This window comes from Schistocerca piceifrons, chromosome 5 (genome assembly GCF_021461385.2).
Source record: "Schistocerca piceifrons isolate TAMUIC-IGC-003096 chromosome 5, iqSchPice1.1, whole genome shotgun sequence".
Lineage (NCBI taxonomy): Eukaryota > Metazoa > Arthropoda > Insecta > Orthoptera > Acrididae > Schistocerca > Schistocerca piceifrons.
In genome coordinates this window covers 163,488,714-163,516,449 of record NC_060142.1, presented here as the reverse complement: position 1 = coordinate 163,516,449, position 27,736 = coordinate 163,488,714, and the positions used below count along the sequence as shown (strand labels likewise).

The following is a 27,736-nucleotide window of genomic DNA, read 5'->3' as shown; positions in this document are numbered from 1 at the left end:
CTAAAAAGACTGCTAAATGTCTGAGCTTTCAGCCAAAAAGCCTTCTTCTAAAGAAGGCAACATACGTTCATGCAAGAACTAATACCCACATGACCACTGTCTCTGGCCACAGAGGCCAGACACTTTGCCCAGAGAGTGGTTTCATGTGTGTGTGTGTGTGTGTGTGTGTGTGTGTGTGTGTGTGTGTGTGTGTGTGTGTGTGTGTGTGTGTCAGTTGTTCTTGCTTGAATGTGTGTAGGTTGTATACTTTAGAAGAAGGCCTTTTGGCTGAAAGCTCACATATTTTGTTGTCTTTTTTAGTGCTGCCTGCCTACGACTCAGTGTCCCTGCTACATCGTGAATAGCACTCTGTCCTTTTCATAAAATCATCATTATTCCATCCTATCCTGGATTTTCCATTGCTCGATTTTCCCTAATGTGTGCAATAATATAAACATTATTTGCAATGTTTTTATCTGTGTCACATATTTAACAGAGTAATCTACCTCATATGAATTGACCCAAGTCACTTTTTCTAAAATATCTATCTTGTAACTGGTTTGATGTGGCCCACCACAAATTCCTCTTCAGTCCCAACCTGTTCATCTCAAAGTAGCACTCGCATCCATCATTATCAGTTATTTGCGGGATATACTCCAGTCTCTGTTTTCCGTTTCGGTTTTTATCATTTGCAGCTCCCTCAAATATCGCAGAAGTTATTCCTTAAAGTCTTAACACGTGACCTGTAATTCAGTCCCTCCTTCTTGTCAATGTTTTTGACATGCTCCTCTCTCACCGATAACTGCAGAGAACCGCTTCATTTATTATCAGTCCACCCCATTTTCAACATTTCAAATGCACGTTTACTGTTGTTGTACAGTCTGTGATTAAGTTCCATCCAATACAATACTGCAAACATACATGCCTGTGTTTGATACAAGTAGACTTCTTTGGCCCAGGAATGCTCTCTTTGGTTGTGCTAATCATCTTCTCGTGTCCATACATCACCCGTAATGTGTTGTTTTCCTTCCATGATAGCAGAATTCCTTCAGTTGTTCTACTTCATGTTGATGTTGTTATGCTAAGTGTGTCGCTAATCTCATTTCTCTACTACCCATTACTTTCATCTTTCTTTGGTTTACTCTCAATCTGCAGTGTGTGATGATTACAGTTCATCAATTTAACAAGTCCTGCAGTTCTTCCTCACTTTTGCTAATGATAGAAATGTCACCGGCAAATATTTTCAGTGACATTGTGTCACCCTGAATTTTAATACCACTCTTCAGTCTTTCTTTTTATTTCCATCATTGCTTCTTCGATGTATAAGCTGAACAGTAGGGGTGAAAGATTAAATCTCTCTCTTATACTGTTTCTAATCCGGTCATTTGTTCTTGGTCTTCCATTTTTATCTTTACAACTTTCCATATAGCTTACACCTATTCTCTTGAGAATTTCAAACATCTTGCACAATTTTATACTGTCATACGGTTTTTCTAGGTCAACAAACCCTATGAAGGTTTTTTTAATCAGAAATGCCTCTTTGGTGCCTTTATGTTTCCTAAAACAAAACTAGTAGTGATCTAACAGAATTTCAGTTTTCTTTTTCATTCTTCTATTTATTGTTTTTGTCAATAACTTGGACGCATGAATTGTTAAGCTAATTGTGTGATAGTTATTGTATTTATCTGCCCTTGCTATTTTTGAGACTGTGTGGATGATATTTTTCCAGGAGTCTGACAGTGTTTCCAGAGTAAATGATCTTGTAAAACAAATCGAATGTCATTCAGTTGCCACTTCCTGTAGTGATTTTACAAATCATTTTTATTTATGTCTTCCACCTTATTTGATCAGAAGTTGTCTAAAGCTTTGTCAGAATCTGACTAATACTGCATCACTTACATTTTTCAGATCAACTCCCATTTCTTCTTCTATTTTGTCATCAGAGAGTTTCTCCCACTTGTAGAAGCCTTCAGTGTACTCTTTCCACCTGTCTGCTTGCTTCTTAGCAGTGGAATGGTTGTTACACTCTTAATAGTGATATCTTTGCTTTTAATTTCACCAAAGATTGTTTTGACTTTTCTATGTATTGTATCAGTTCTTCAGACAACTCTTCCTTTTTTCAGATTATTTCTCCTGCATCATTTTGCCATAGCTTCCCTACACTACTTCCTTATTTCATCCCTAAGTGACTTATATTACTGTGTTCCATTGTTTTGCTCAACATTATATGCCCTTCTTTTATCAATCAACTGAAGTATATCTTCTGTTACCCAAGATAGCTTTTCATTTACCTTCCGTGTACCTGTACTTGTCTTTCCAACTTCTGTGATAGCCCGTTGTAGAGATTCCGATTCCACTTCATTGAGAATAATAGTATATTGTGGCATTCATTATTGCTGTGTCTGTAGCCTTAGAACATTTCAGACAAGCCTCTTCATTACTCAGTATTTCAGTTTCCCACTTTTTTCCTGGTTGATTCTTCTGGATGATTCTCTTAAACTTCAGTCTACACTTCATTATTACTAAATTATGACTAGTCTATATCTGCTCCTGGCTGCGCCTGGAATCCAATATCTGATTTGAAATCTCTATCTGACCATGATGTAACACAGCTTGGTATCTTCTAGTGTCTCCAGGCCTTTTCCAGGTGTACATTCTCCTTTTCTGATTTTTGAGAAATGTCTTTGCTATCAATAAATGAAATTGACAGCAGAACCCAGTCTTTCTATTCTCTCTTTTTTAGCTCTGAGCTCATATTCTCCCCCGTAATTCTGTGCTCTCTTCATTCCCATTCCACACTGTTCCAAACACCCATGATTATTAGTTTTTCACCTCCTTTCACATACTGAATTATGCTTTTCATATCATCACAATGGCACCCATGCAATGGATGTAGGGGAGGGAGGGGGCTTAGACGTGAAAGTATGGATTACTTTTAATATTTTGGAAGACAAATGGCGACTTGTAAGTAGCCACAAAAAAGTTCCAATTCTGAGCTTGCTAAAAACAAGCATAATACCAACTTTTAAATCATTATCTTCATAGAAAGACGCTTGGCAATACTATATTTTTTCCTTTCCCTAAGAGTTAGGGGGAGGGGGTTGGGGAGGGGACATGGCCCCCCTTGTCCTGTTGAATGGGTACACTTATATTGTTGTGCGATTTTTCTGTCTCTTCATCTACTGTTTGTGTGTGTACCTAAGCTATTGCCATTTCTGTCATCAGTTTGCTGTCAATTCTGATGAAAATAATCCTCATCTTGTTTGCGTTTTACTTCACTTATTATTCCTACATATGGACTGAATGTTTGCATTTCCCTTTTCAGATTTTCCAGCCTCCCTATCAGATTCAGACTTCTGAAATTCCATACTCCAACTCCTATATGTTGGTTACCCAATCTTTTCTCTGTGTTAATCTCCCCCATGGCAGTCCCCTACTGGAGTTGTGAGTGGCTGGGCACTAATTTTTTTTTGACATTGTAGAGATCATCATGACACTTTTTCCAGTTGTAGGCTATATGCCCTGCGGATACACATTATGTGGCTTTAATGCAGGGATTGCCTTCTGCAGCTTCATGTTGTTCATTTTTCTCCCCGCTAGGAGCAGTTTCCACTCCAAGGGCAAAAGTGTACATCAAGCCTCTATCTGCTCTTTTTCCTCTTTGCAAGTCTGTTGACAGAATGAGGATATTTCTGTATAACAGAGGTTTTCAGCTGCCATTGATGATGATTTTTATTCAAAATTGAAATAGTTTCTGTGATCAAACCATGAACCATAGAATGTTTGGGTTACTAGCCACTCCTGTCCTTCCTTTCTTCCAGCTCCCCTCCAAGTGGCTGCCTTCCTGTTCATTTTTGATTTGCAAGAAATAAATCTGTGCTCTGGAGTTCAAATGTTAGTTTTCAATTGCATCTAACCAGCCACATACATTTTAAATTTCATTTGTGAGTTTGGTGTTCACTATAGGTGTATGGTTAGGCTTTCATTTTGCCATATACTGTTGTTACTTAATTTAATTTTTTGAAATAGGCTTCAAAGTTAAAGGTATTCATGAAATGGACAATCCTGTATCAGCAGTAGCCAAGGCAGAGGCTGTGTTTATAGGAGGAGGAAATACCTTTCAGCTACTAAAGAGCCTATATGACAACAAAATTGTGGAACCTATTCAACAAAGAGTGTTAAAGGTACTCACAATTTAAATAATATGAAACCTTTTGAAAGTTTACTTCTCACTACGAAATGCAGTTATTCTTATTTGTTTAATTTCCAGGATGGGATGCCTTACATAGGAAGTAGTGCTGGAACAAATGTTGCTACTGTCAGCATTTGCACAACAAATGATATGCCTATAGTGTATCCACCAACTTTCCAGGCACTTTCACTTGTACCTTTTAATATCAATCCACATTATTTGGACCCTGACCCTTCTTCCAAGCACATGGGGGTAAGTGTTTGATAATTCTTAGAAGTGTATCACTTTGAAAAATAATTTATTGCTTTGCCATTTTGATTTCGGAGATAGAGACTGTATTCCTTTTAGTGAAAAGTACCTCTTAGCTTAATGACCCAATGAAGTTGTTCTGGGCAATCATGAAAACAACTGACACAAAATATTACTCCAGTGTAAGGCACCTTATTCAAATGTCAAACTGACAAGACAGCGTATGTGTGAACCAAACTGACTAGAACATGTAAATTTGAAGCTAATGATATTTTAATGCATTTAGAACATTTTTCTACTGCAGAAAATCACTTGAAAATACCCTAAAAGGCAGAAGCTAGCTGTGTACCAATAAAGTAATACAACAGAAGTGGAAATATGCCACCTTACTTAGTCTGTATTTCACAATCAGGTATTAGCAACAAACTTAAAGTACTAGACAGAGAGAACTTTGATGGGAAAATTTTCCAGGGAAGAATAAGGAGAGGAAACTCTTTAAACCTAACTTGAAGACGGAAGACTATGTGAAGGATGTTGTTGTTGTGGTGGTGGTGGTGGTGGTGGTGGTGGTGGTGGTCTTCAGTCCAGAGACTGGTTTGATGCAGCTCTCCATGCTACTCTATCCTGTGCAAGCTTCTTCATCTCCAAGTACCTACTGCAACCGACATCCTTCTGAATCTGCTTAGTATATTCCTCTCTTGGTCTCACTCTATGATTTTTACCCTCCACACTGCCCTCCAATACTAAATAGGTGATCCCTTGATGATGCCTCCGAACATGTCCTACCAACCGATCCCTTCTTCTAGTCAAGTTGTGCCACAAATTCCTCTTCTCCCCAATTCTATTCAGTACCTCCTCATTAGTTATGTGATCTACCCATTTAATCTTCAGTATTCTTCTGTAGCACGACATTTCGAAAGCTTCTATTCTCTTCTTGTCTAAACTATTTATCATCCATGTTTCACTTTCATACATGGCTACACTCCATACTAATACTTTCAGAAAAGATTTCCTGACACTTACATCTATACAAGATGTTAACAAACTTCTTTTCTTCAGAAACGCTTTCCTTGCCATTGCCAGTCTACATTTTATATCATCTCTACTTCAACCATCATCAGTTATTTTGCTCCCCAAATAGCAAAACTCATTTACTACTTTAAGTGTCTCATTCCTAATCTAATTCTCTCAGCATCACCTGATCCAATTCGACTACACTCCATTATCCTCATTTTGCTTAAGTTGATGTTCATCTTATATCCTCCTTTCAAGACACAGTCCTTTCCGTTCAACTGTGCTTTCATGTCCTTTGGTGTCTCTGACAGAATTACAATGTCATCGGCAAACCTCATAGTTTTTATTTCTTCTCCATGGATTTAATTCCTACTCCATAGTTTTCCTTTTGTTTCCTTTACTACTTGATCAATATATAGATGATATTATTATGGCATAATTAGAATCAAATACAAATCTGAAAGCAGGGTTATCAGTGAAGTCCAACACTTGGCATTGTGAGCATGATTATTACGAACATGAATATGCAACCAGAACTGATGTCCTGGGCAGAGCATGCTGCAATTCGAGCAAAATCAAGTATTCCAGAATATACAAACATAAAAAATTTCAAGAACTTTCCAGAAATGATAATTACTAAATAACCAATAATTTCAGGTGGTTTGGTTTGATTGGCAACATGGCAGCACATCAGCAAGCAATGCTAGTTCTCAAGTCACACTGCATGCGGCACAGCTCACACAATTGTTTCCATTCTTGGAGAAACAGCATCACTGTTTCAGAAGCTGTTATTGGAATCAGCTGCAGCATCCTGATCTGTATACTGTCAATGGTCCTGTTATGGGAGCACTGGTAGATCTTTGTATTTTGATCGCATTGTCATATCCCCTGCACTATGATAAGTGTTGAAAGTAGCCCCCACCCATTGAAGATTCACAGTTGTTGAGTGAGTCTTCAGTTTCCCTTCGTGAAAGTGCGTGTCAGGACTGCAGGAAGGCTTCATATGGAGAACATGGACAAGACCTCTACACTTTCATCTTCTTGATGAAGGGTCATAATCCTCAACTTCTTATTTGACATCTGACAAAGGATTCAGTATGGCCCAAAGTACATCTTTAGTAACTTTTCCATTAATGCCACTTTCCGCACAGGTATAAGAATCCGGTGCTTTTGGTCTTTCTCCTGGGCATCAAGGGTCTGTATCCTTTGTCATTTCAGCTTTGTGACTGTTAAGCAGAAAGAATGATGCAAAGCCTATTGTGTCTTACTTTCCTTTGTTATTTGTGAACATCATGACAGGCAGTATTTTACCCCAATCTCTCTGTTCAACATCAACATTCATCGAGAGCATATCTGTCAAAGTCTTATTAAAATGTTCTGTGAGACCATTTGTTTGTGTATGGTAGGCACTTATCATTCGATGCTTGATATTGCAACATGAAATTATCTTTGATACAGGTTCATACTGGAAAACTTTCTCACATCCAGAGATCATTACACAGGGTGATCTGTGCTTCCAAATGATGCCTTCTACCAGAAACCTTGCAGTTTGTGGAGATTCAGCAGTTGGCATAGCTCTGGAGACAGCACAGAGGTGAGGAAGTTGGTGCAGACTATTATCCATTGATTCCTGTTTGTCAACTTTGGGTACCTTCCCAAGAGGTGGATTCCATTTCAGTGAATTGATGCTGCTGCTAGTAGGATCAGTACCATCCCAGTGGCTATTGCGGCACATGCTTCCATCACTGATAAATCTCATGGTGGCTCACATAGTCTCTTACAGATTGGTAGAGACCTGCAGAATGCCAGCCAGCGGCACAACCGCTATGCTGCACTGCGTGCAGTACTGTTTGCAGCAACATGTATTGCATCTGTAAGTCTTAACGATGAGACATAAACTACAGTCCATCATGTATTAGATAGTTCTCATTGTTTTCTCTGCACTTTTCAAATATTCTGAAATGAGTTTCTGTATTCCATTAAGTTATTGTTATTGCTGCTGCTGCTGTTGTTGTTGTTGTTTTCAGCCTGAGGACTGGTAAGCTGCATTTCTCCATGCTAGTCATCTTGTGCAATTTTCTTCATCTATGCATAACTATTTCAATCTAAATTCACATGAACCTGCTTGCTCTAGTCAAGCCTTGGTCTCCATATAAAATTTTTACTCCCACTCCCCCACACTACTCTTCATCACCAAATTAACATCTAGTTAATGTCTCATTTGTTCTATCAACCAATCCTTTCTTTTGATTGAGTTGTGCCATAAAACTCTTTTCTCCACAATTCAATTCAGTATCATTCATTAGTTGTTCATTCTACCCTTGTAATCTTCAGCATTCTCTTGTAGCATAACATTTCAAAAGCTACTATTCTCTTGTATGTAGGCCTACTGTTTATCATCCATACTTCTCTGCCACATAAGGTTACACTCAAGGCAAATACTTTTGGAGAAGACTTGCTAACACTTAAATTTATATTCAGAGTTAAAATATTTCTCTTTTTCAGAAGCACATTTCTTCTTTTTTCCAGTCTACATTTTATATCTTCTCTACTTCAGCCATTGTCGATTGGCTTCACTGCCAAATAGCAAAACTCGTCGACTACTATTCGTCTCTCATTTCCTAATCTAATTCCCTCGGCATCACCTGATATGATTAGATTACATTCCATAATTCTTGTTTTAGTTTTGTTGATTTTATCTTGTTATATCTTTTTCAAGACAATTCCCATTGAATTCAACTTATTCCACTAGCAGACTGCATGACACTGATTGGTAGTAAAATTTAGGAAAACATCACAACTTTATTCCAGTGTGCTCTTATCTCGAACTATTTTATGTTTAACAAGAATTGTTTTGAACAGACTGACAGGACCTCTGTTGGAAGCCCTCTCTCTTCTTAGGTGGCCAATTGTTTTGTGGAGGATTTTGAGGAAAGAGTTCTGGAATCAGCAGCCTTTAAACCAAATGTTTTTGGAGGTATTTTGATTCTTTCAGACTGTGGCCCCAAGGATAGGAAAAAATAATGGATTTTTTGGATATCTCCACTTCATTTGTAATAACAGCCAGTTTACCATGAAAACAGGAAGGTATGGTTTTATTCTGTTCTCGGATGTTCTATTTAGACAGAATAATGATTGCTCTCGTGGTGGAATTGTCATTATCTGTCACAGTGTGAGTGTATACTTAAGACTCTTGCACTTAGGCACATACAGTTTCCAATTCTGAGGATTTGCATAAGGAGCTTGCTCATCGAAGAGCAGCCTTCATGGAATGTGAATAAAAAAAACTGCAATCAGACAAGATTGTGTCAAATGAAATTTTTGACTGGATTAAGAATTTTTTTCTTAGAGAGGGTGCAGCATATCATCTTGTATGGCGAGTCATTGTCAGATGTAGAAATAACTTTGGATATGGCCCACGGAAGTTGGGAACCTTGCTGCTCGTGTTGTACATTAATGACCTTGAGGACAATATTAACAGTAACCTCAGAGTTTTTGCAGATGACAGTTTTCTATAGTGAAGTACTGTCTGAAAGAAACTGCATAAATATTAGGTCAGATCTTGATAAGATTTCAAAGTGGTGCAAAGATTGGCAACCTGCTATAATGTTCAGAAATGTAAAATTATTCACTTCAGAAAACTAATAATGTAGAATCCTATGATTCTAATGTCAGTGACTCACAGCTGGTATTGGCCAACTCCTACAAATACTTGGGTGTAACACTTCATAGGGAGGTGAAATGGAATGATCACATAGGTTTGGTCATGGATAAAGCAGATGGTAGGCATCAGTTTATTGATAGCACATTGCGAAAATGCCATCAGTCTACAAAGAAGATTGCATACAAATCACTCGTTTGACACAACTGGAATATTGCTGATGTGTGTGGGGCCCGTAGCAAATAGGACTAACAGGTGATACTGTACATATATGGAGAAGGGCATCACATATGGTCACAGGTTTATTTGACCCATGGGACAGTGTCACAGAGATGCTGAAGAAACTGAAGTAGCAGATTCTGGAAGATAGATATAAACTATCCCAAGAAAGCCTACAGACAAAGTTTCAGGAACCGGCTGTAAATGGCAGTTCCTGGAATATACTCACATAGGGATCATGAACCCACTCCCTCCCCTTCTAAGACACCAGACCTTCTTGTATCACTGAAAGATGCTTTATTATTGGAGAAGGTTGAAGTATGTAAAATACCCTGCCAGTGTGACACGGCTGATGTAGATAAGACCACACACTCCATGGAAGAACACTGTGTAAAACATTAACGCTGCACTTGCCTTTTGCAGTTCACCAAGTCTTTCGTCACTGCACGTTGTTTATCCACCAGTCGTTCAACAAAATGCTGTAATAAAACAATTTTGAACACTGCTAATTCAGTTTGATTTCCTTCATTAGCATCTAAGGAGATATGCATGGCAGAAACCTTATTAAATGGAAGACTGACTGTCATCTGGATAACGCAAGGAATCCCATTATTTCCACGACTTACTCCCAGTGAAGACAACAGACCATGCCAAGGGCCATGGTGAGTGGCAACCCACTGAACATCAGAGTTTTGCACTTCCACCATCAAGGATGCTCCTTGCTGGCAGTGTAGTTGGACTTGCAATTACAATTGTGACACACATGTGCTAATAAATTGTGTGACATCGGTAGCTGATGTGTCTTTTACGGCTCACCTCAAGATGTATGTCATGTGCCCAGATGGAATATTGCATGTCGCAGTAAATGATAAATGGCTCAATTTCTCAATCATCATTGAGTATTCAGTATGATAGAAAAATTTCAATATTCACATGATAATTCCATGTAAACAGCTTGTGAGGAGTTTTGATAAGTAACAGAAAAGTGTAGACACATGTCTCAAGGTTCATCAGAACCATTTCTGCCTCCTAGGCAGCTCACCACTTTTCAGCGGGTTCGTGCTTAGCTACCAGGGTCCCCAGCCTTTGCAGTCTCTTTTCCCTTCTGTGCTGCATGTCTATCCTCTTGCTATTCCTTTTCCCCCTCCCTTGGGGAACATGTCTGGGGCATGTTTGGGAATGTGTTCCACATTTTCAGTGACTGACATAAGAACAGTCTCACCACTATTTTTCACTTCTTTTTTTCCTTTCTTCATTCATCTTCTCCTGTCCTTCCTCCACTTTGGCATTTGAGGCTTTTTCCTTCCTCCTCCCTGTGTGCTCCTGAGGGCCAACGTGTAATAGGTGACTGGATAATGCGTAATTCCCAGCCCTGGGTCAACAGGTAGGGTTCCCATGTACCCCTGGTACAGGCCAGGCCCGTGTAGGGGTGATTGCCTGAGCTGCTACCTTCCCAAATTGCCAATTGGTCCCTCTGTGAGGTGTTCGGGAGATATGTGAGCCCCCGTCTGATGGGGGGCCACCAGTTGGAAGGAGCGCACCATCAGAGATGCTAGTAATCACAGGGGATTTTCTCACAATGAGCCAATCATCATCTTTGCAGTCAACATCTAGCAGAGGTAAACCAAATGAAGCTCCCAATTCAAAGAACCTCCCAGCTGCACCACAGTTCCACATGGTTTCACATGCTGAAGACGGTCAACCTCTTGCAACAGTAAATTTGTTTGTCGTTCAGAAAGGTGTTGATGCAGTTGCCAGCCCTGTGAAATCCTTCTCTAATTTACGCAATGGCACTTTGCTTTTGGAGACTACTGCTGATTCTCAAGCACAATGACTGCTTGCGATGTCACTTCTCCATGGGTATCCTATTCTTGTTGAGGCCCATAGAACTTTGAATTCTTCCTGTGGTGTCATTTTCACTTATCGTACCTCTCTGATCAGGATGTCATTGCCAACCATGATGGGTGATGAAAAAGGTAGATGCATCCATAGTGCCCACACGCACTCTTTTTCTCACCTTTGATTGAGTGAAGCTTCTGTCCAAGATCAAAGGAGGCTATGAAGTTATCATAGTCCGACTGTACATTCTGAACCCAATGCACTGCTGTCATTGTTACACCCACACTCAAACGACTTGTCAACGCCCGGCCAAATGTGTAACCTGTGATAGGGGTGCGCATGAGGGCAAGTGTCCTCCTTCTCCCCGCTGTATCAACTGTAATGGTGACCATGCCACCTCCTCTCAATATTGTCCCATGTATGTCAATGAGTGGGCTGTCCAGGAGATCTGAGTAAAGGAAAATGTGCCTTACCCAGTTGCTCGCAAGTTATTGGCTAGTTGCAAACCCTGCATTCTACCATCTGGCACTTACAGTACTGTTCTTGCTACATCTCACTGCATGAAGGACATGGCCATGCAGACCTGTGACCTCAAATTCAGCACTGTGGTTGTGCAATCGCCCAGTGTCATGGTAGCATCACCGTCTCTTTGTCCAGTTATGCAACGAGCCACCAACCATTCACCTCCCAAGGTGAAGTCAACTGCTACACCACCGGCAGGCCAGAGAGGATGGAAGGAATACTCCCACAAAGACTTCTTATGTCCCTGTAGCCAACAAACATCTGAGTCTTCGTCTGCCAACCAAAAAGGCGCCAAGAAGTGAAACAAAGGCAAACGGTCTCCCCTTCGCCGACTCGGAGATCCTCTTCAATGGTGTCGCCTGGTCAACCTCCATGTCACCAGTGTGCACAGCCATCCATTTTTCTGTCCTGGACTCCGCAGCTCAACAAAGAGAGAAAGCCGACACCTCTGTAGATCTCATGGAGCAGTATCCTCCAGCCATTGCCCCTGTAGCAGTGAATCTTTGAATGCTGGCACTTGGCAGAAACTGAGGTGACACCCCTTCATTTTTTTTCCTCCTCCCCTTTCTTCGTCATGACTCTCCTTCATTGGAACGTTCAACGCCTTCGATCAAACAAAGAGAATTTACGGCTACTCTCAGAATCGCAGTGTCTACTTGTTCTCTGCCTACAGGAAGCAAAATTGTGTCCTCATGACCGTTTTGAGCTCTCACATTTATTCCCACTCTGTTTTGACTTTTCCCTCAAGGACGGCTTTCCATCTCATAGGGGAGTCGTGGTGCTCATACGGGATGACAGTCATAGTCAACCCATCTCCGTGACTACCCACCTTCAAGCTGTTGCAGTTTGCCTACTCCTTTCTCACTTGACAATTTCCCTTTGCAACGTTTACATCCCTCCATCATTCACTGTCACCAGGGCAGATTTCCTCCAGCATATTGGGCAGCTACCTCACCCCTTTCTGCTGCTCAGTGACTTTAATGTGCACCTTCCCATTTGCGGTTCTCCCAGAACCTGTCGGAGAGATGCCCTTATGGCTGACCTTCTCAATCAACTTAACCTCCTCTGCCTAAACAAGGGAGCACGCACATTCCTTTCCGACTCCACACACACTTATTGCGATTTGGACCTATCCTCCTTCACTGCCCAACTTGCTCATCGTCTCTAGTGGTCTGTTCTCTCCGACACATACTCGAGTGTACATTTCCCATGTGCTATCCGTATGCTGACTTTTACCCCACCTCTGTTCACACCCAAATGGGAGCTTACTAAGGCTGACTGGAGGCTTTACTCCTCCCTGGCCATCTTCAGTGAACATTTCCCCAGTTGTGATGACTAGGTAGAATATCTTACAAACGTTATCCTCACCTCTGCAGAACATTACATTCCTCGTACTTCCTCTTTACCATGACATGTCCCGGTACCTCAGTCGACGGAGGCATGCTGCAAAGCAATTCACACGTGGAGACATGTTCTCTGCATTTTTAACCCTCATCACATATGATGGCAAACTGCATTCATTATTAGCAGCTGTGTGCACATTGTTTTCGTGTTCTCCAGGCTAGCAGAAAAGCTAGCTGAATTTCATTCAGTAATTCTTTAATCAGTTCCACTCCCCCTTCCGTCATGTGGGCCATCCTCCAATGGCTCTTTGGAACCAGGAGCTTTGGGACCAATGGTTCTTTCCCCAATTTCTGGCCTGACAGTAGCACATCATGTCATAGGGGACCCTATTGCTATCTCCGACACCTTGGGCCACCATTTTGCAGAGATTTCGGAACCCTGGCTTTCATTTCTCCACTGACAAAACCAGTTGTATGATATCTGATGGCACAGTTGGTGTCTTTCACCATCTTTACATCTTAGGCTTGTTGCTCTTCCGTTCATTGAAACTATGAAATTCATGGGGCTCATGCTCAATAGGAAACTATTGGTCCCTCCCACATGTCTTACCTGGCAGCCCATTGTATGTAGTCCCTCAATGTCCTCAGTGATACTTCCTGGGGAGCAGATTGAACCACCCTCCTCCATTTGCACTGGACCCTTGTCCATTCAAAAGTAGACCATGGATGTTTTATTTATGCATCTGTAGTTCCATCCCTCTTACGCCGTCTCAATGCTATCCAACCTCGAGGCATCTCTTTGGCTTTTACACCAGCCCAGCTGAGAGTGTGTGCAGCATCACCGTGCCTTCCTCCATTGGAAACAAGCAGAGGAGGCTCAGGCCATACCCTTCTCCTCTCAGAATCATGAGTGCTGCAGTGCTCCTTCGCTATGAGGAAGCTAGATCAAGTTCTCACTTCATCCTGATCCTCTGCCCCAAGCCTAGACGATGTTCACATTCAGAACTTGCAACACCTTTCTGTTGTGGGCAAGCACTTTCTGATTCAGACATACAACCACATCTGGGCCGAGGGCACGATTCCCAGACATTGCCGTGAACCCACTGTCATACCCGTACCTAAGCCCGGTAAGGACAAACAGCCTCCTTCTAGCTGCCGCCCAATTTCTCTCACCAGCTGTATTTGCAATACGATGGAAAGTATGATTCACACCTGGCTGGTATGGTGGCTTGAGTCTAGCAAATTTACTAACCACTGCACAGTGTAGATTTCAAGCGCGCTGTTCTGCAGTTGACCATCTCATCACTTTGTCTACCCATGTCGTGAATGGTTTTCTGTAGAAACCCCAGACTGTGATCGTGTTTTTTATTTGGAGAAAACCTACGACACCTGCAGGAGGATTGGTATCCTCCATACTCTATACATGTTGGGCTTCCGTGGCTGTATGTCCCATTTCCTTCAGGAATTTTTAAAAGACCGAGTTTTCAAGGTACGTGTGGGTTCTGCCTTGTCTGACACCTTTATCCAAGAAAACGGTGTGCCCCAGGGTTCCGTCCTGGATGTCATCCTCTTTGCTATCGCTGTTAACCCTATAGTGGCCTGTCTCCTGCCGGGCATCTCCGACTGCCTTTTTGTTGATGATTTTGCCATCTATTGCAATTCTCCAAGGACTTGTCTCTTTGAGAGGCAACTTCAGCGATGTCTTGATTGTCTTTCCTCATGGAGCATCGACAATGGCTTTCATTTTTCCACTGACAAAACCTTTTGTATGAATTTCTGGTGGTGCAATTGCTTTCTTCCACCATCTTTACATCTTGGGCCTGTTGCTCCTCTGTTCATTGAAACTTCGAAATTCCTGGAGTTAATGCTTGTTAGGAACCTTTCGTGGTCCTCCCATGTGTCTTATCTGGTAGCCCACTGTATGTGGTCCCTCAGTGTCCTACATGTCCTCAGTCATACTTCCTGGGGAACAGATCAAACCACCCTCCTCCATTTGCACCGGTCCCTTGTCCATTTGAAACTAGACTGTGGATGTTTCGTTTGTACTCTGCAGTTCCATCCCTCTTATGCTGTCTCAATACTATCCACCATCGAGGCACCTGTTTGGCCGTTGGCACCGTTTACATCACCACACCTGAGAGTCTGTATGCAGACACTGCCAGACTACAGCTGTCCTATCGCCATGACTTTCTTCTCAGCGGATATGCACGCCATTTGCCTGCCGTGTGTGGCCACCTGTCCTATGCCTCCTTCTTCAGTGACTCCTTTGACACCAATATGGGGCGCATCCCTCTTCAGAGTTACATCCTGGAGTTTTGCATTCGGCTCTTGCTCTGGCTGCTTAACTTCATGCTGTCTGCAACTTTCCCAGTGGGTGTGAACCCTTCACCACCTTGACTTCATATGGCAGCTCATAATCACCTTCGCCACCATTCGATTCCTAAGGACACTACTCCAACCTCACTCTATCGCCTTCAGTATCATGACCTTCGCACGGAATTTTGCACTGGTACCTACGTGTACACTGATGGCTTTTGGACTGACCATGGTGTCGGGTGTGCCTTTGTCATTGGGCTTCTGTAGCACTGCTCAGTATTTACAGCAGAGTTCTTTGCCCTGTGTCAGTCTATGCAGTACATCCGGTGACACAGGCTTTTCAATTGCGTCATCTGCTAAGATTCTCTTGGTTCCCTTCAAAGCCTTTGTGTGCTGTACACCATCCATCCCTCAGTGCGATGGGTCCAGGGAAACTGTCACTTTTTCTCTATTGATGGAGCCACTGTGATGTTTACGTGGGTTCCTGGTCGGTCTGAGAGAAAATGAGGCCGCTAACACTGCTGCCAAGGCTGCAGTCCTTGTACCTCAATCCACTAGTTCTAACATTCCCCCTGATGATCTTTATGTTGCTGTCTGTCAGCAAGTGGCGTCACTTTTGCATCACCACTGGTCCTCCCTTCATGGGAACAAGTCCGATTATTAAGCCTCTCCCAGCGGCTTGGACAACCTCCTCTCAGTCCTCTCACTGTGAGATCATTATTTTAGTTAGGTTTGCGTATTGGACACTGTCTTTTTAGCCATCACCATTTAAGTGGTGCTCCCTCACCACATTGTACTCATTGCACTCAACCTTTGATGGTCCGCCATTTCCTGATGGAATGACCAGTTTTTAACCATTTACGTTCTCGTTTATGTTTTCTGTCTGAGTTATCGGCCGTTTTAATGAATGACACATGGGCTGTTGGCCGTGTATTACTTTTATTCATCTTAGCAGTGTGGTAAAGTCCATTTAATTTTTAGTTCAGGACCTCCATTTCTCTATAGCATATTTTATACTCATTTCTTCACGTCCCTGTTTTTAGCTGTCTCCTCTTCTGTCGATTGGGATTAATATGTAGTCATTTTTAACTCCTCTCTTTGTCTTCGTGTTCTACAGTTCTGACATGGTCGCGTATGACCCTATTTGTTTTTGCGCCCTAAAACGAAACAAAACAGAACAGAACCATTTCTCTGTTGTGGTAGTAGATGACAAATGTACAGCGCCTTCATAAATATACTAAATAATATGGAAAATTAATGGGCATCCCATTATTTGCATTGCTAATAAGAGATGCACCTTGACTGATGTCCAGGTACCTCTGTGAATGAGGTGCATTCTCTTTAGATACAAAGAGTAAGAAGAGCCACATCTTGTCAAGAAATTCACTCCCCCCCTCCCCAAACTGGGATTAACATGGTGTATTCTGAACCTTTCTGGGTAATTTACGTTGAAGGAATAAACTTCGTGAATTGCTTCTACCAAGTATCCACCCACCAGTGTGTGAGTTGGATTTTGCTGTGACTTTATGATTCATTTATAGTCTGGGCCCATTCTGTCACCTTGTTTTTAATCCTGAGGTAGCCACATGGTATTTTAGGTGATGTAAATCAAGTGCACCCTGAGCTTCGCATACAGTGCCTCCAGTGAAGTGATCCACTCTGCCCATGCCATTCAGAGGCTCGGTAGCAGTCAAAGCAAAAAAATATTTTAGACAAAAGATTCTGCTTTGGTGCCACCGTTATCATTTAGTATCTGGACAGGTGACTTTATATGTATTGGCTGATTTTATGTAGTACCAAAACTTTACAGGAATTTGTTTTAAATCTGAAGATATGACCTTGCTTTCAATTTTATTAAATGCTTCATGCATAACTATCCAAATGCTTTTGTTTGTCAGCAAGGATTTGGTGTCATTAGGATCAGCTATGCCATTCTCTCTGCTATAGTAGTAATTTTATAATAGTGCTGTTGAAGCATGACAGGTCCTTCCCACCATCACCATCTTCCAGTCACAAAAGTATCTAGCATGTGGCCTACAACATTTGTTAATATCTGTCATAGATCATGTATCATGCATCTCTCCTCACCTACTCTGAATGTTGGTTGTTGACTGCTCAGCTAATTTGTAATAATTTCCTTACCACTTGTGCTAAGCAGAAATATCTTCCTGCCTTTCTTGACTGTTCATGCTACACAATACTTTACAATACTACCCTTAAGGTTATCTCTAGATTCACTTATCTCTGTGTTCATTTAATCAGAGAATTCTGGCATATCGTTACCAGCAGATCTGATAGGTTTCTCATGGCTCACTTGTCTAATCAACTTTTCAAAATCAAATAATGGAAACTTTAGGCTGGAATATCGCCAATGTAAGGAAAAGATAGGTTGCTACTCACCACAAAGATGACAAGTTGAGTTGCAGACAGGCACAACAAAAACACATTAACTTGCAGCCAAAGCCTTCATCAGAAAAGAAATACCACACTCATTTATTTCACACAAGCAAGCAGCACCTCTCTCTCTCTCTCTCTCTCTCTCTCACACACACACACACACACACACACACACACACACACACACACACACACACACACACACGACTGACTACCATCTCCCGCAGCTGCACCTCATCCTTTGTCAGGGTTTTGATTACCTAGCATCATGTCCTGAAATGAGGGACATCCTACACGAGATCCTTTCCACCCATCCTCAAGTGGTGTTCCATTGCCCACCCAACCCCCACAACATATTAGTCTATCCCTATGCTACTCCCAATTCCAACCCCTTGCCACAGGGATCATATTCCTGTGGAAAACCCAGGTGTAAGACGTGTCCAATCCATCTCCTCCCCTTCCCCCCACTTCCTATTCCAGTCCTGTTGTAAGCTTACCCTACACCATCGGAGGCTGGGCCACTTGTGACAGCTGCTGTATTATACACCAGTTCTGCTGCAACAATTGCCCAACTTTTTGAATCTCACCATCACACTGTGGCCAAGAGCAAAGTGAGCACCCTGTGGCACAACATGCAGCTGAACATAACCTGCTCGATTTTAATGGCTGCTTCACTACCTTAGCCAAGTGGATCCTCCCCTCCACCACCAGCTTTTCTTAACTGCATGGATGGGATGCCTTTCAGCACATTTTCCACTCACTGAATTATTCCGACCTCAACCTACGATAACCTACAGTCCCCACACCTTTCACCCAACATTTTCCACACCCTCTGTCCTAATCACATTGTGAGGGTATGAGATTTCCCAGATGTTCTATGTCCAAAGTTTTTGAAAATAAATCATTTCATTGATTGAAGGTGAAATCTTGTACCAATTTTGAATATAAAAGAAGAAGCTTTATTAGCAGAAGATCTATACCTTTGTTTATCTGGAAAAAGTCATACAGAAGTTAAAAGTTTAATTATTTTGTAAGAAGACTTAGTAAGGAGCAAGTCTTGCTTTGAATGGTTTATTATTTTTGTCTGAGATATAGATATTGCCATCCCAAGAGCATTAAAGTGGTAATTGGCATCATGGCATGCAAAGTGATTGGAGACAGTGAAGAATCTTCTGCACAAACCATGATGTCAAGGAATACCAATGACTAGAACATTAAAAATGTAAATACTGATGTATGGATACTCCTGTTTTTTGCTTTGGAAGTTTGGCATAACAAAAGCCTTCAAGCAAATCAGAGTTGATGAGTTCTGGTTTTGATATAAATAGATTTCTTCTACAGATGTAAGAACAGTTTATTAATGATTCGGGGGTTCACAGACTTCTTGGAGCTGAATACCAGTGACAAAGTAATTTATAAACTAACTGAACCCTTGCAACGTCCTACCTATTTCCATCTCCCACCCTCTCTGTGTACACTCTCTGCCAACATCCACACCTGTGTTTCCCCTTCTTCACTCCTCTCCTTTTTTGCTCTTCATCCCCCCCCCCCCCCCCAAGTTTTGTGTTTGTGCTTTAGGTCATAATAGTAATTATATGCTTCACACATCTTGTGCATTTCAGTAAGCATACCTAGAAATGATGCTGGCAGAACTAAAGTGTTGGTCTATCACTAATGTCTTTCTGACCATATATTTACATTCAGCACTTGTCTTTTAACTGTGTTAATGTTAAATTGTCATTTCCATATGTTTAAGTACTGTATTTTACTCTTAAAATTAGCCATGAAACAGCTAGTTTTCTTTGATGTTTCTAATTTCCATTGTGGTTGGCTGTTCTTTAGGAGACACGTGAGGAGCGAATCAGACAGTATCATGAAATTTCTGGAATGCCACCTGTCCTAGGAATGAGAGAGGGGTGTATTTTGCATGTGGAAGGCAATAAAGCTGTTCTTAAGGGATTATGTGGAGCAAAATTATTTAGTCCGTAAGTATTATCATTAGGGCACATTGTAACGTGTGTGTGTGTGTGTGTGTGTGTGTGTGTGTGTGGCATCATTCAAGACTATGTACCAAAATGCATATCACACACGATGTGGCTCATGGTTGTACCTTGCTCTTGGTTGTACCTACAGAGTAAATGAATTTTCTCTGCATTTAGAATGCACACAAGATAATTTGACCTGTACCTGTGCAGATAGTGTTGTGGGGGGTGGGACAGCTGTAGTGGTGGATGCTCCATTGCGAATGGCGAGTGTGTGGTACGGGAAATACAGCCAAAGCTTAAATAACTTGTAAGCTACAGCTAGTGAGTCTGCCAACAATTGTACTAACCGGTTATGATAGAAAAATATAAAAACTGACAAAGATTAGCTTTCAAAATCAAAATTTTCTCACTAGAGTACCAAAAAATGAATATCTGCACAAACATAGGATCAACCAAAGCAACAGATATCTGACCATATACTGCCTGAAGGAAGTCTTATAATACCAAAAAGGGATAAAACTGTAGCAGAGCAGACGATGTTACTAACTGTGATGGTGACAATTTAAAATGGAGATAGCAATAAGAAAGCTCAAAGTACACTGGTCAGCAGATGACAGTCAGTTGAGGCAGCCACGCCTTTGGAACAAAGGGATAGAATTGCCCAGCATTCAGTTCAAGCATGCACTTTTGTATGTGGGACACATTATTTGATACAAGCTCAACTCCTTCATATTTTCTATCATCTACTTCATATGTCAATTACCTTGTGATGTGGTGGTTGTGATGCAATGTGTCACAATCTTAATTACCAGCTTCTTCTGCTTTTCCTGGTATGCTTACTTATAGAGGTTAATCTAAATCCATCCATGTGGTCTTGCGTCTTCCTCTGTTTCTTCATAGTGTTATATTTGTGTTCTATTTTGTTTAGTGACCTAACATTCCATGGGGACATTTTATCTTTTGTGAGACACAACACCTTTTGCCTTTCCATTTGATGCAATATGTAAATGCCTTTAAAAAAAAAAAAAAAAAACTTCGAAGAGGATCATTTCTGAGCCCAATGCAATGCATAGGAAGCCCATTAGTATATGTTATTAGTTAGCAAAATCTTTAATATTACATAGTCATCTTCGTGGCCATTATACAACTCTTGTATCAGTAAGAAGGAGAAGTTCTCGGAGAGGTGATCAGATCATTATTTCAGGCATGCACAATATTTCAAGTACAGAATGAGTTGTCGCCATCAAGGGTACTGATGGACTGATGTCAGTAGCTCAAGCAGGTGCTCTTTATACGTATAGATTCCATCATCAGTCAAGCATTTCATACTTTCTCTGCATCTCAGTGCTATGCTTTGTTTGCTGTTATGTCCAACATTGCCAATGTAATTTGCCCCTCTCATTGTTTGACCATTTGTTTTTCTATTCTTGTTTTGTTGTGTAGTTTCCCACTGTTACTTATGCAGATTGGAGTCAGGATCTCAGGATTTACTGAGGTGGTACCATGAGCCAAGGTTAAAAGGGTTTGCCTTTATTTTAATTTCAGTTAGTTCTGTTATAAGGGACCCTAGAAGTTGGAGATTTGTGTCAGTACGATCCAGTTGAAATTGGTGGAGTCCCACAACTGTTGACTTGCCCAGTTGTCCTAAGTGTGTGTGCCATTGGTGTTCAGTGCTGTGTTCTTTCAAGGTTCTGACTGTTCAGCTTATGTATGATGAATAACACTGGCAAGGAATTTGGTACACTATCAACTCACAGAGAATGCAATTGTCTTTTATGCTACCTTGAAGGTATTTAATCTAGGCTGGCAGGTGTAGTATGCATAGCATTTATGCTCTTCCAAACAATGGAAAGTTGAGGTTGGAGTATCGACAATATTATGAAGAGGATAGATTGATAGTCGCTTTAAAGGTGACATATTGAGTTGCTGACAGGCACTTTGTTATGCCTGTCTGCAACTCAGTGTCTTATCTTTACGGTGAGTAGCAATCTATCCTTTTTATAATACAGGTATTATGCTTTTCCGTAATACAACCTATTCTGCTGGACTCAGTGCAAGAATGTGGAAGGGAAATGGTCACTAATGGCTTCTGTTATCCCCACTGTCCATGAGTATAGGTCAGAGGCTGTCACAAATTTGTTACTCATGTATGATTACTGCAGAAATCATTTTTAGATGTTCTATTTCAGCTGCTAAATTGTTACTGTCTGCCTTTGTATGAGATTTATGTACCTATGTCTTGAGAACACTGCTTCTATATGCTGGATAGTAGTGACTCTCAGCATGTAGATACACTGCCCAATTATACTGATGTGGCCACCTGTCAAAAGCCTGAATAACCATTTTTGCAGTGCAGACCACTGCAAGAAGTGCAGGAAGAGAGCCAGTGGGGTTCTGGAAGGTACTGAAAGGGTTACGGAGCCATGCCGATTCCAATGCTGTGGCGAGCTGCAATAGATTTCTTGGTTGCCCATGATACGAAAAGTCTGATTGAGGTGGTCCCTCAGATTGTTAACTGGCTTTAAAACTGGGAGTTTGGCAGCTAGGGGAGTATCGTAAACTGATCCTGGTGTTTTTCGTACCATGCACACACACACACACACTGTGAGCTGTGTGACACGTTGCATTGTCCTGCTGGTAGATGACATGCTCAGCAAAAACAAACTTCATGTAGGTTAATATAACAATGAAAACAATCAATTTTTGACAAAATAATTTAATTGGATCTATAAAAAATCTACTAACCAAGCGGCGGCAGAATACACACATACACACAAAAGGCAGTTGTAATTAGGCAAGCTTTCGGAGCCAGTGGTTCCTTCTTTACGCAGAGGGGTTGAAGGGGAAGGAAGAGGGGTAGGAAATGGACTGGAAAGGTCTAGGAAAAGGGGTGGATTTCAGGAAAGTCACCCAGAACTGCGAGTCGGAGACTTACCACACAGGATGAGAAGGAAAGATGGACTGCATGGAGGGGTGGAATGGTCGCCGAGGATAGATTCATACTTTTGTTGGTCCATTGTGTCTTCTAGAATGTTGATATCAACCAGAGAATGCCATGAAAACATTCCCCGGATCATAAAACTTCCTCCTTTGGCCCGGATCCTTCCAGCAATCATTGCAGGGTGTTTGCTTTCAGTCCAGTGGAGCATAAAATATGGTTCATCTGGAAAGACCACCAGTCACCACTCATTTAATGTTCAGTTGCAGTACTGGTGTGCGAATTCCAACCGTCCGTTGCCTTCAATTAACAACAATCAGCACGGGCCCCTGAACCATGCACATGCTGTACGAGCCCCATATGTAGCAATGTTTGCGAACGGTCATTGAGGAGAGACTGCTGATATCTCCTTTATTCATCTGGATGGTCATTTGCTCAAGAGTTACATGTCTATTCGCCCGTACACATCTCTACACCCCTGTCTTCTGTGGCCCATAGTGCATTATAGTTGCCCGGTACCAGTTTTTTATAGCACCATTTTGCCATGCACGGTATACTTTAACCACAGTGGCACATGAACAGTTTACAAACTTAACTGTTTTGTAAATGCTTCCACACTTGGTCCAAAGGCCAATGCTCATACGCCTTTGGACACCAAATAAACCTCTCCATTTCCACAATACAATGACCACACTGTTTTCCATATCCATCGACTTGCTTTATATACCCTCCACTGCTAGTGCTTCCACCTGCCATCTGTGAGTGATTATTGTATGTTGATGTTGAACATAGGTGTTAGTCACATTAATGTTGTTGGACCATCTATGTATCTGTATGAGTGGGTTTGTGGTATACACTATGTCACAGTGTGCTATCCGCTTTCCTTCTAACCAACATATCCAGAAATGGTAGTTTCCCTTCCATTTCCATTAAGAAAGCAATTTTGGGTTGTATTGAATTTAGGTGTAGGAAATCTTCTAGTTTGTCTTTCTCATGTGGCCAAATAACAAATGTGTCACCTAAGTATGGAAAGAAGCAAGTTGACTTCCAATTTGCAAATTCTTGATCTGCTTCTTCAAAGCTATGTAGTTCCACAACAATGGCGAGAACCGGGCTGCCAGTGGCTTCCCATTGGCCTCTTCACAGTAGTCTCTACACGAAGAACTGTTCATTTTTTGCCTTTTTAGCGAGAGAGAAGCGTCACTACACTTTCCTATCGGCGCCATCTTTCTGGACATTTATTTCAACAATTAAGTACCATTTTAATGTAGCATTTCCCAAAGTAAAGAGACAAGAAAGGCATCAAGATCAAACACAGTGGATTACCAGTAAAATACTAGAACAGCGAAGGAAGCTTCAGGATGTGAGACGGATGGGCGAAGCTGAAAACTATAAAATGTTAAAAAAGAAGTATAGAAAAACAATAAGAGAAGCCAAAGCAAGAGCAATTGACACCACTAAAGCGAACTCAAAAAACAAGGCAAAGGCAGCTTGGAATGCAATCAATGCTGAAAGAAAGGAAAAAGATGGGTCAAACAAAGAAGAAGGTATTAGGTCAATTAAAATAGACAACACAGTGGTCACAGATGGTATGGAAATAGCAAACATACTGAATAATAACTATATCAGTGTAGTAGAAAACTTAAAATTGGAAAGAAATAGTCAAAAACAGAAGGGTATTATGGTACCAAAAAGATCATGCAGTACTATGTTCTTAAGACCAGTCACGGAAGATGAATTGCAGAAAACTATACAGAAACTGAAGTCCAAGAAATCGGCTGGTGATGATGAAATATCAAATCATGTAATAAAGCTGGTATGTGAGGAGATAACAACACCACTGCTGAACATAGCAAACTGTTCTTTCAGATATGCAATTTTTCCAGAAAAACTGAAGATAACGAAGGTAGTGCCAGTGTACAAGAAAGGGTATAAGGATGATCCCAACAACTACAGACCAGTTTCACTGATATTAGGTTTCTCAAAAATCCTAGAAATACTTATGTATACCAGATTAGTTAACTATTTGGACAAACATAACATTCTCATACCCTCACAACATGGTTTCAGAAAGGGTAAATCTACAGAATCAGCAATTGCCAGTCTAACAGAATACATTTTACAGTCCTTAGATGAGAAAAAGGTTGTCTCTGCAATGTTTTTGGATCTTTCAAAGGCATTTGACACCATTGACCATGAAATGCTGATACAAAAATTAAGCAACTATGGCATTCGGGGGCAACCGGGTGAATGGATAAAATCATACTTGTGCAACCACAAGCAGTATCTATCATTAGGAAACTCATACAAATCAGAAACCAAACCCATCAAATATGGAGTGCCGCAGGGTTCGGTAATGGGGCCATTGTTATTCAATGTGTTTGTTAATGATATAGGTGTTGAGGAGGAAGAAAAGAAAATATTGTATGCTAATGACATGACAATACTAAATAGTGACCAAAATATGGAACAGCTTGAGAGAAGAGTATACATATCTGCAAATGTCACAGCTCAATGGCTGTTGGAAAATGAACTGGTTATAAATCTAAAAAAGACTATGTATGCAGTGTTTAAAAACAAGGAAAAGGCTGTAGACATGAATTGAGAGGTTGATGGAACAAGGCTGGAAGAAGTAGAATCTGCTAGATTCTTAGGTATTCTTGTGGATAATGAACTGAAATGGAAAAAACATATTAATAATGTCTGTAAGAAACTGAGCTCTGTCATATTCTTAATGATGCAGCTATCACAGTATTCAGACAAGAACCTTCTGTGTACAGTGTATCATGGACTTTTCGAACCATACTTACAGTATGGAGTGACTGTGTGGGGAAACTCAAACAAACAAGAGACAAAACGAGTGTTCACATTACAAAAAAAACAATTGGGACCATTTTAAGAAGAAAGACCTCTGAAACGTGCAGAAACTGTTTCAAGAATTTAGGTATCTTAACTTTTTCATCGTTGTATATATACAAAACAATAATGTACATCAAAAAAGGGAGTGAGGACTGGATTACAAATGCTAGTGTACACACCCCCAATACAAGAAGGAAGAATGAAGTACGGAGCATACCCCACCGACTGGCAACGCTAGAAAAAGGATCCCAGTACTCTGGTATCAGACTGCTAAGAAGTCTGACCAAAAACCTGCAAGATAGTGTACTTCACAATGACTTTCCAATGAAACTTAAAGACTATCTCATTGAAAAAGAGTTTTACAGTGTTGCAGAATACTTATGCCATTAAATTTGTATATATTGTTATTCATTATCAGTGATGTAAAAATGTAAGCTAAAGGTGCAGAAAAATAAGTGATAAAGAATGTTAATACTTTGACATGTCCTATATTACACGTACATTTACTGTACACAATGTAATCTTACAGGATCAAATAAAAATTCAATTCAATTCAATTCAAGGTAAGGCCATGCCTAATAGGTCCATCATCCAATTTCTTATCAAGCAGCTTCAGGGACTCTTCTAGAAGCTCCCATGCAAAGTATACAATGTCAAAGCTGGTAAGAATGATACTAAAATGTAGACTTTCACGGCCGGAAATATCTTGTCCATTATAATTATCCGGGCTGTTATGCCGTGGTCGGTTGATGAATTCTGTGGTGATTCCCAACGTTTCGTCTCCGACTGCGGGAGACATCTTCAAGGGGGTCCCTAGCTCGATGGAAGGTCCAACACACACAGTAGCGAGCCAGTGTGTGTGTTGGACCTTCCATCGAGCTACGGACCCTCTTGAAGATGTCTCCCGCAGTCGGAGACGAAACGTTGGGAATCACCACAGAATTCATCAACTGACCACGGCATAACAGCCCGGATAATTATAATGGACAGCTGGTAAGAATATCAGTGTCATGAATACTGAAACGAGTGAGCCATTGTACAAAGTCCTGAATGTTGGGCCTCCAATGTTGCTGAAAATGGGGGAAAGAGGTATAGCGTTCTTATTAATTCTAAGATGTCCATATAACCTTGGCTGCACCAGTCCTTGCCTATGTGATTTCTAAGTGACATCTTTAGGAATGCCAATTCTTGGAGAAATCTCAGCACTCTCATGGACCTTTGTCATCATATCTTTCCATAGTCTTCTCTTCGCAGGGTCATTTAGCTGGTGCTTCATCTTCTCCACATAGTGATCTTTTGGTAGCAATATTGTAGTGTTGCCTTTGTCTTCAGAGAGTATTACAGTGTCCATATAAACTCCCAAACTAGGCAACAGTGCCCCCTCTTTTCTTGAGACATCTCCATCTGACCACCTAGGCTGCTTCAGTAGGAAGTCTAGAAGTGACATGCTTCACTGCATCTACTAGACAGTGTATTGGTGTACCATAGTTCTGAAGCAAAGTTGAGGCCCTTCTCTAGGATTGTTCAGGCATTCTCGTGTAGTTCCATGTTTGTTAGGGTGGTGACAAACCTACCTGGTCCTCTATTGAAAAGTATCTAGAGTGAACTGTGAGAAATACATTGATGAAATGAGTGAACTGTTGAAATGAAATGATCATGTAGTATTATTGGCTGGCAGATCCCATCTGGAGTTGTTCGGCCGTCTGGTGCATGTCTTTCTATTTGATACACTTTCAAGTACGAAACTGAGCTATTCAGACGTGGCCTTGCTTCCACCTATTTTCTATCTTTGTTGGAAAGTGCTATGGACAGACCAATGGGGTGACCTGCCAATGAGACAGTAGGTATAAATGATACCCATTCCAGCTTTCTGAAATCAGTCCATCAGCATTCCTAATGACAGTTCATTCTGTTGTGGAAATATTGTGTGGGTGTGACATGATGATCTGGCCATAAGCCTTAGAACTTTTCCTGTATAATATACACCAACAAAAACCTGAACATTCATGTTTCTGTAGAGAAGCAGTGGTTTTTGTTAAGAGGAATTGAAAGTTCTCTTCTGCAGCATGAATCTCTCAGGGATTTTTAATGAAAAGATAAAAGAATAATGTAGCACAAAAAAAAATGGAAACCAATTATCCTCCATTATCACATTATGTCACAATTTTCATGTTTTAGCCTTTGGCCATTCTTAAGTGGTGTATGTAAAATTGGCAGATATTA

General features: G+C 41.0%; 1 protein-coding gene across 2 annotated transcripts in view; it reads left to right on the top strand.

Annotated features, from left to right (window-relative positions):
• The window catches only part of LOC124797950 (alpha-aspartyl dipeptidase), a 39,137-nt gene that overhangs the window by 7,604 nt on the left and 3,797 nt on the right, over positions 1 to 27,736 (top strand). For both annotated transcript variants that reach the window (XM_047261096.1, XM_047261097.1), the window contains exons 4-6: positions 4,009 to 4,163; positions 4,250 to 4,423; positions 19,574 to 19,716. In XM_047261096.1, coding sequence (XP_047117052.1) covers positions 4,009 to 4,163; positions 4,250 to 4,423; positions 19,574 to 19,716 — 472 coding nt within the window. The remainder of the gene's footprint in view (positions 1 to 4,008; positions 4,164 to 4,249; positions 4,424 to 19,573; positions 19,717 to 27,736) is intronic.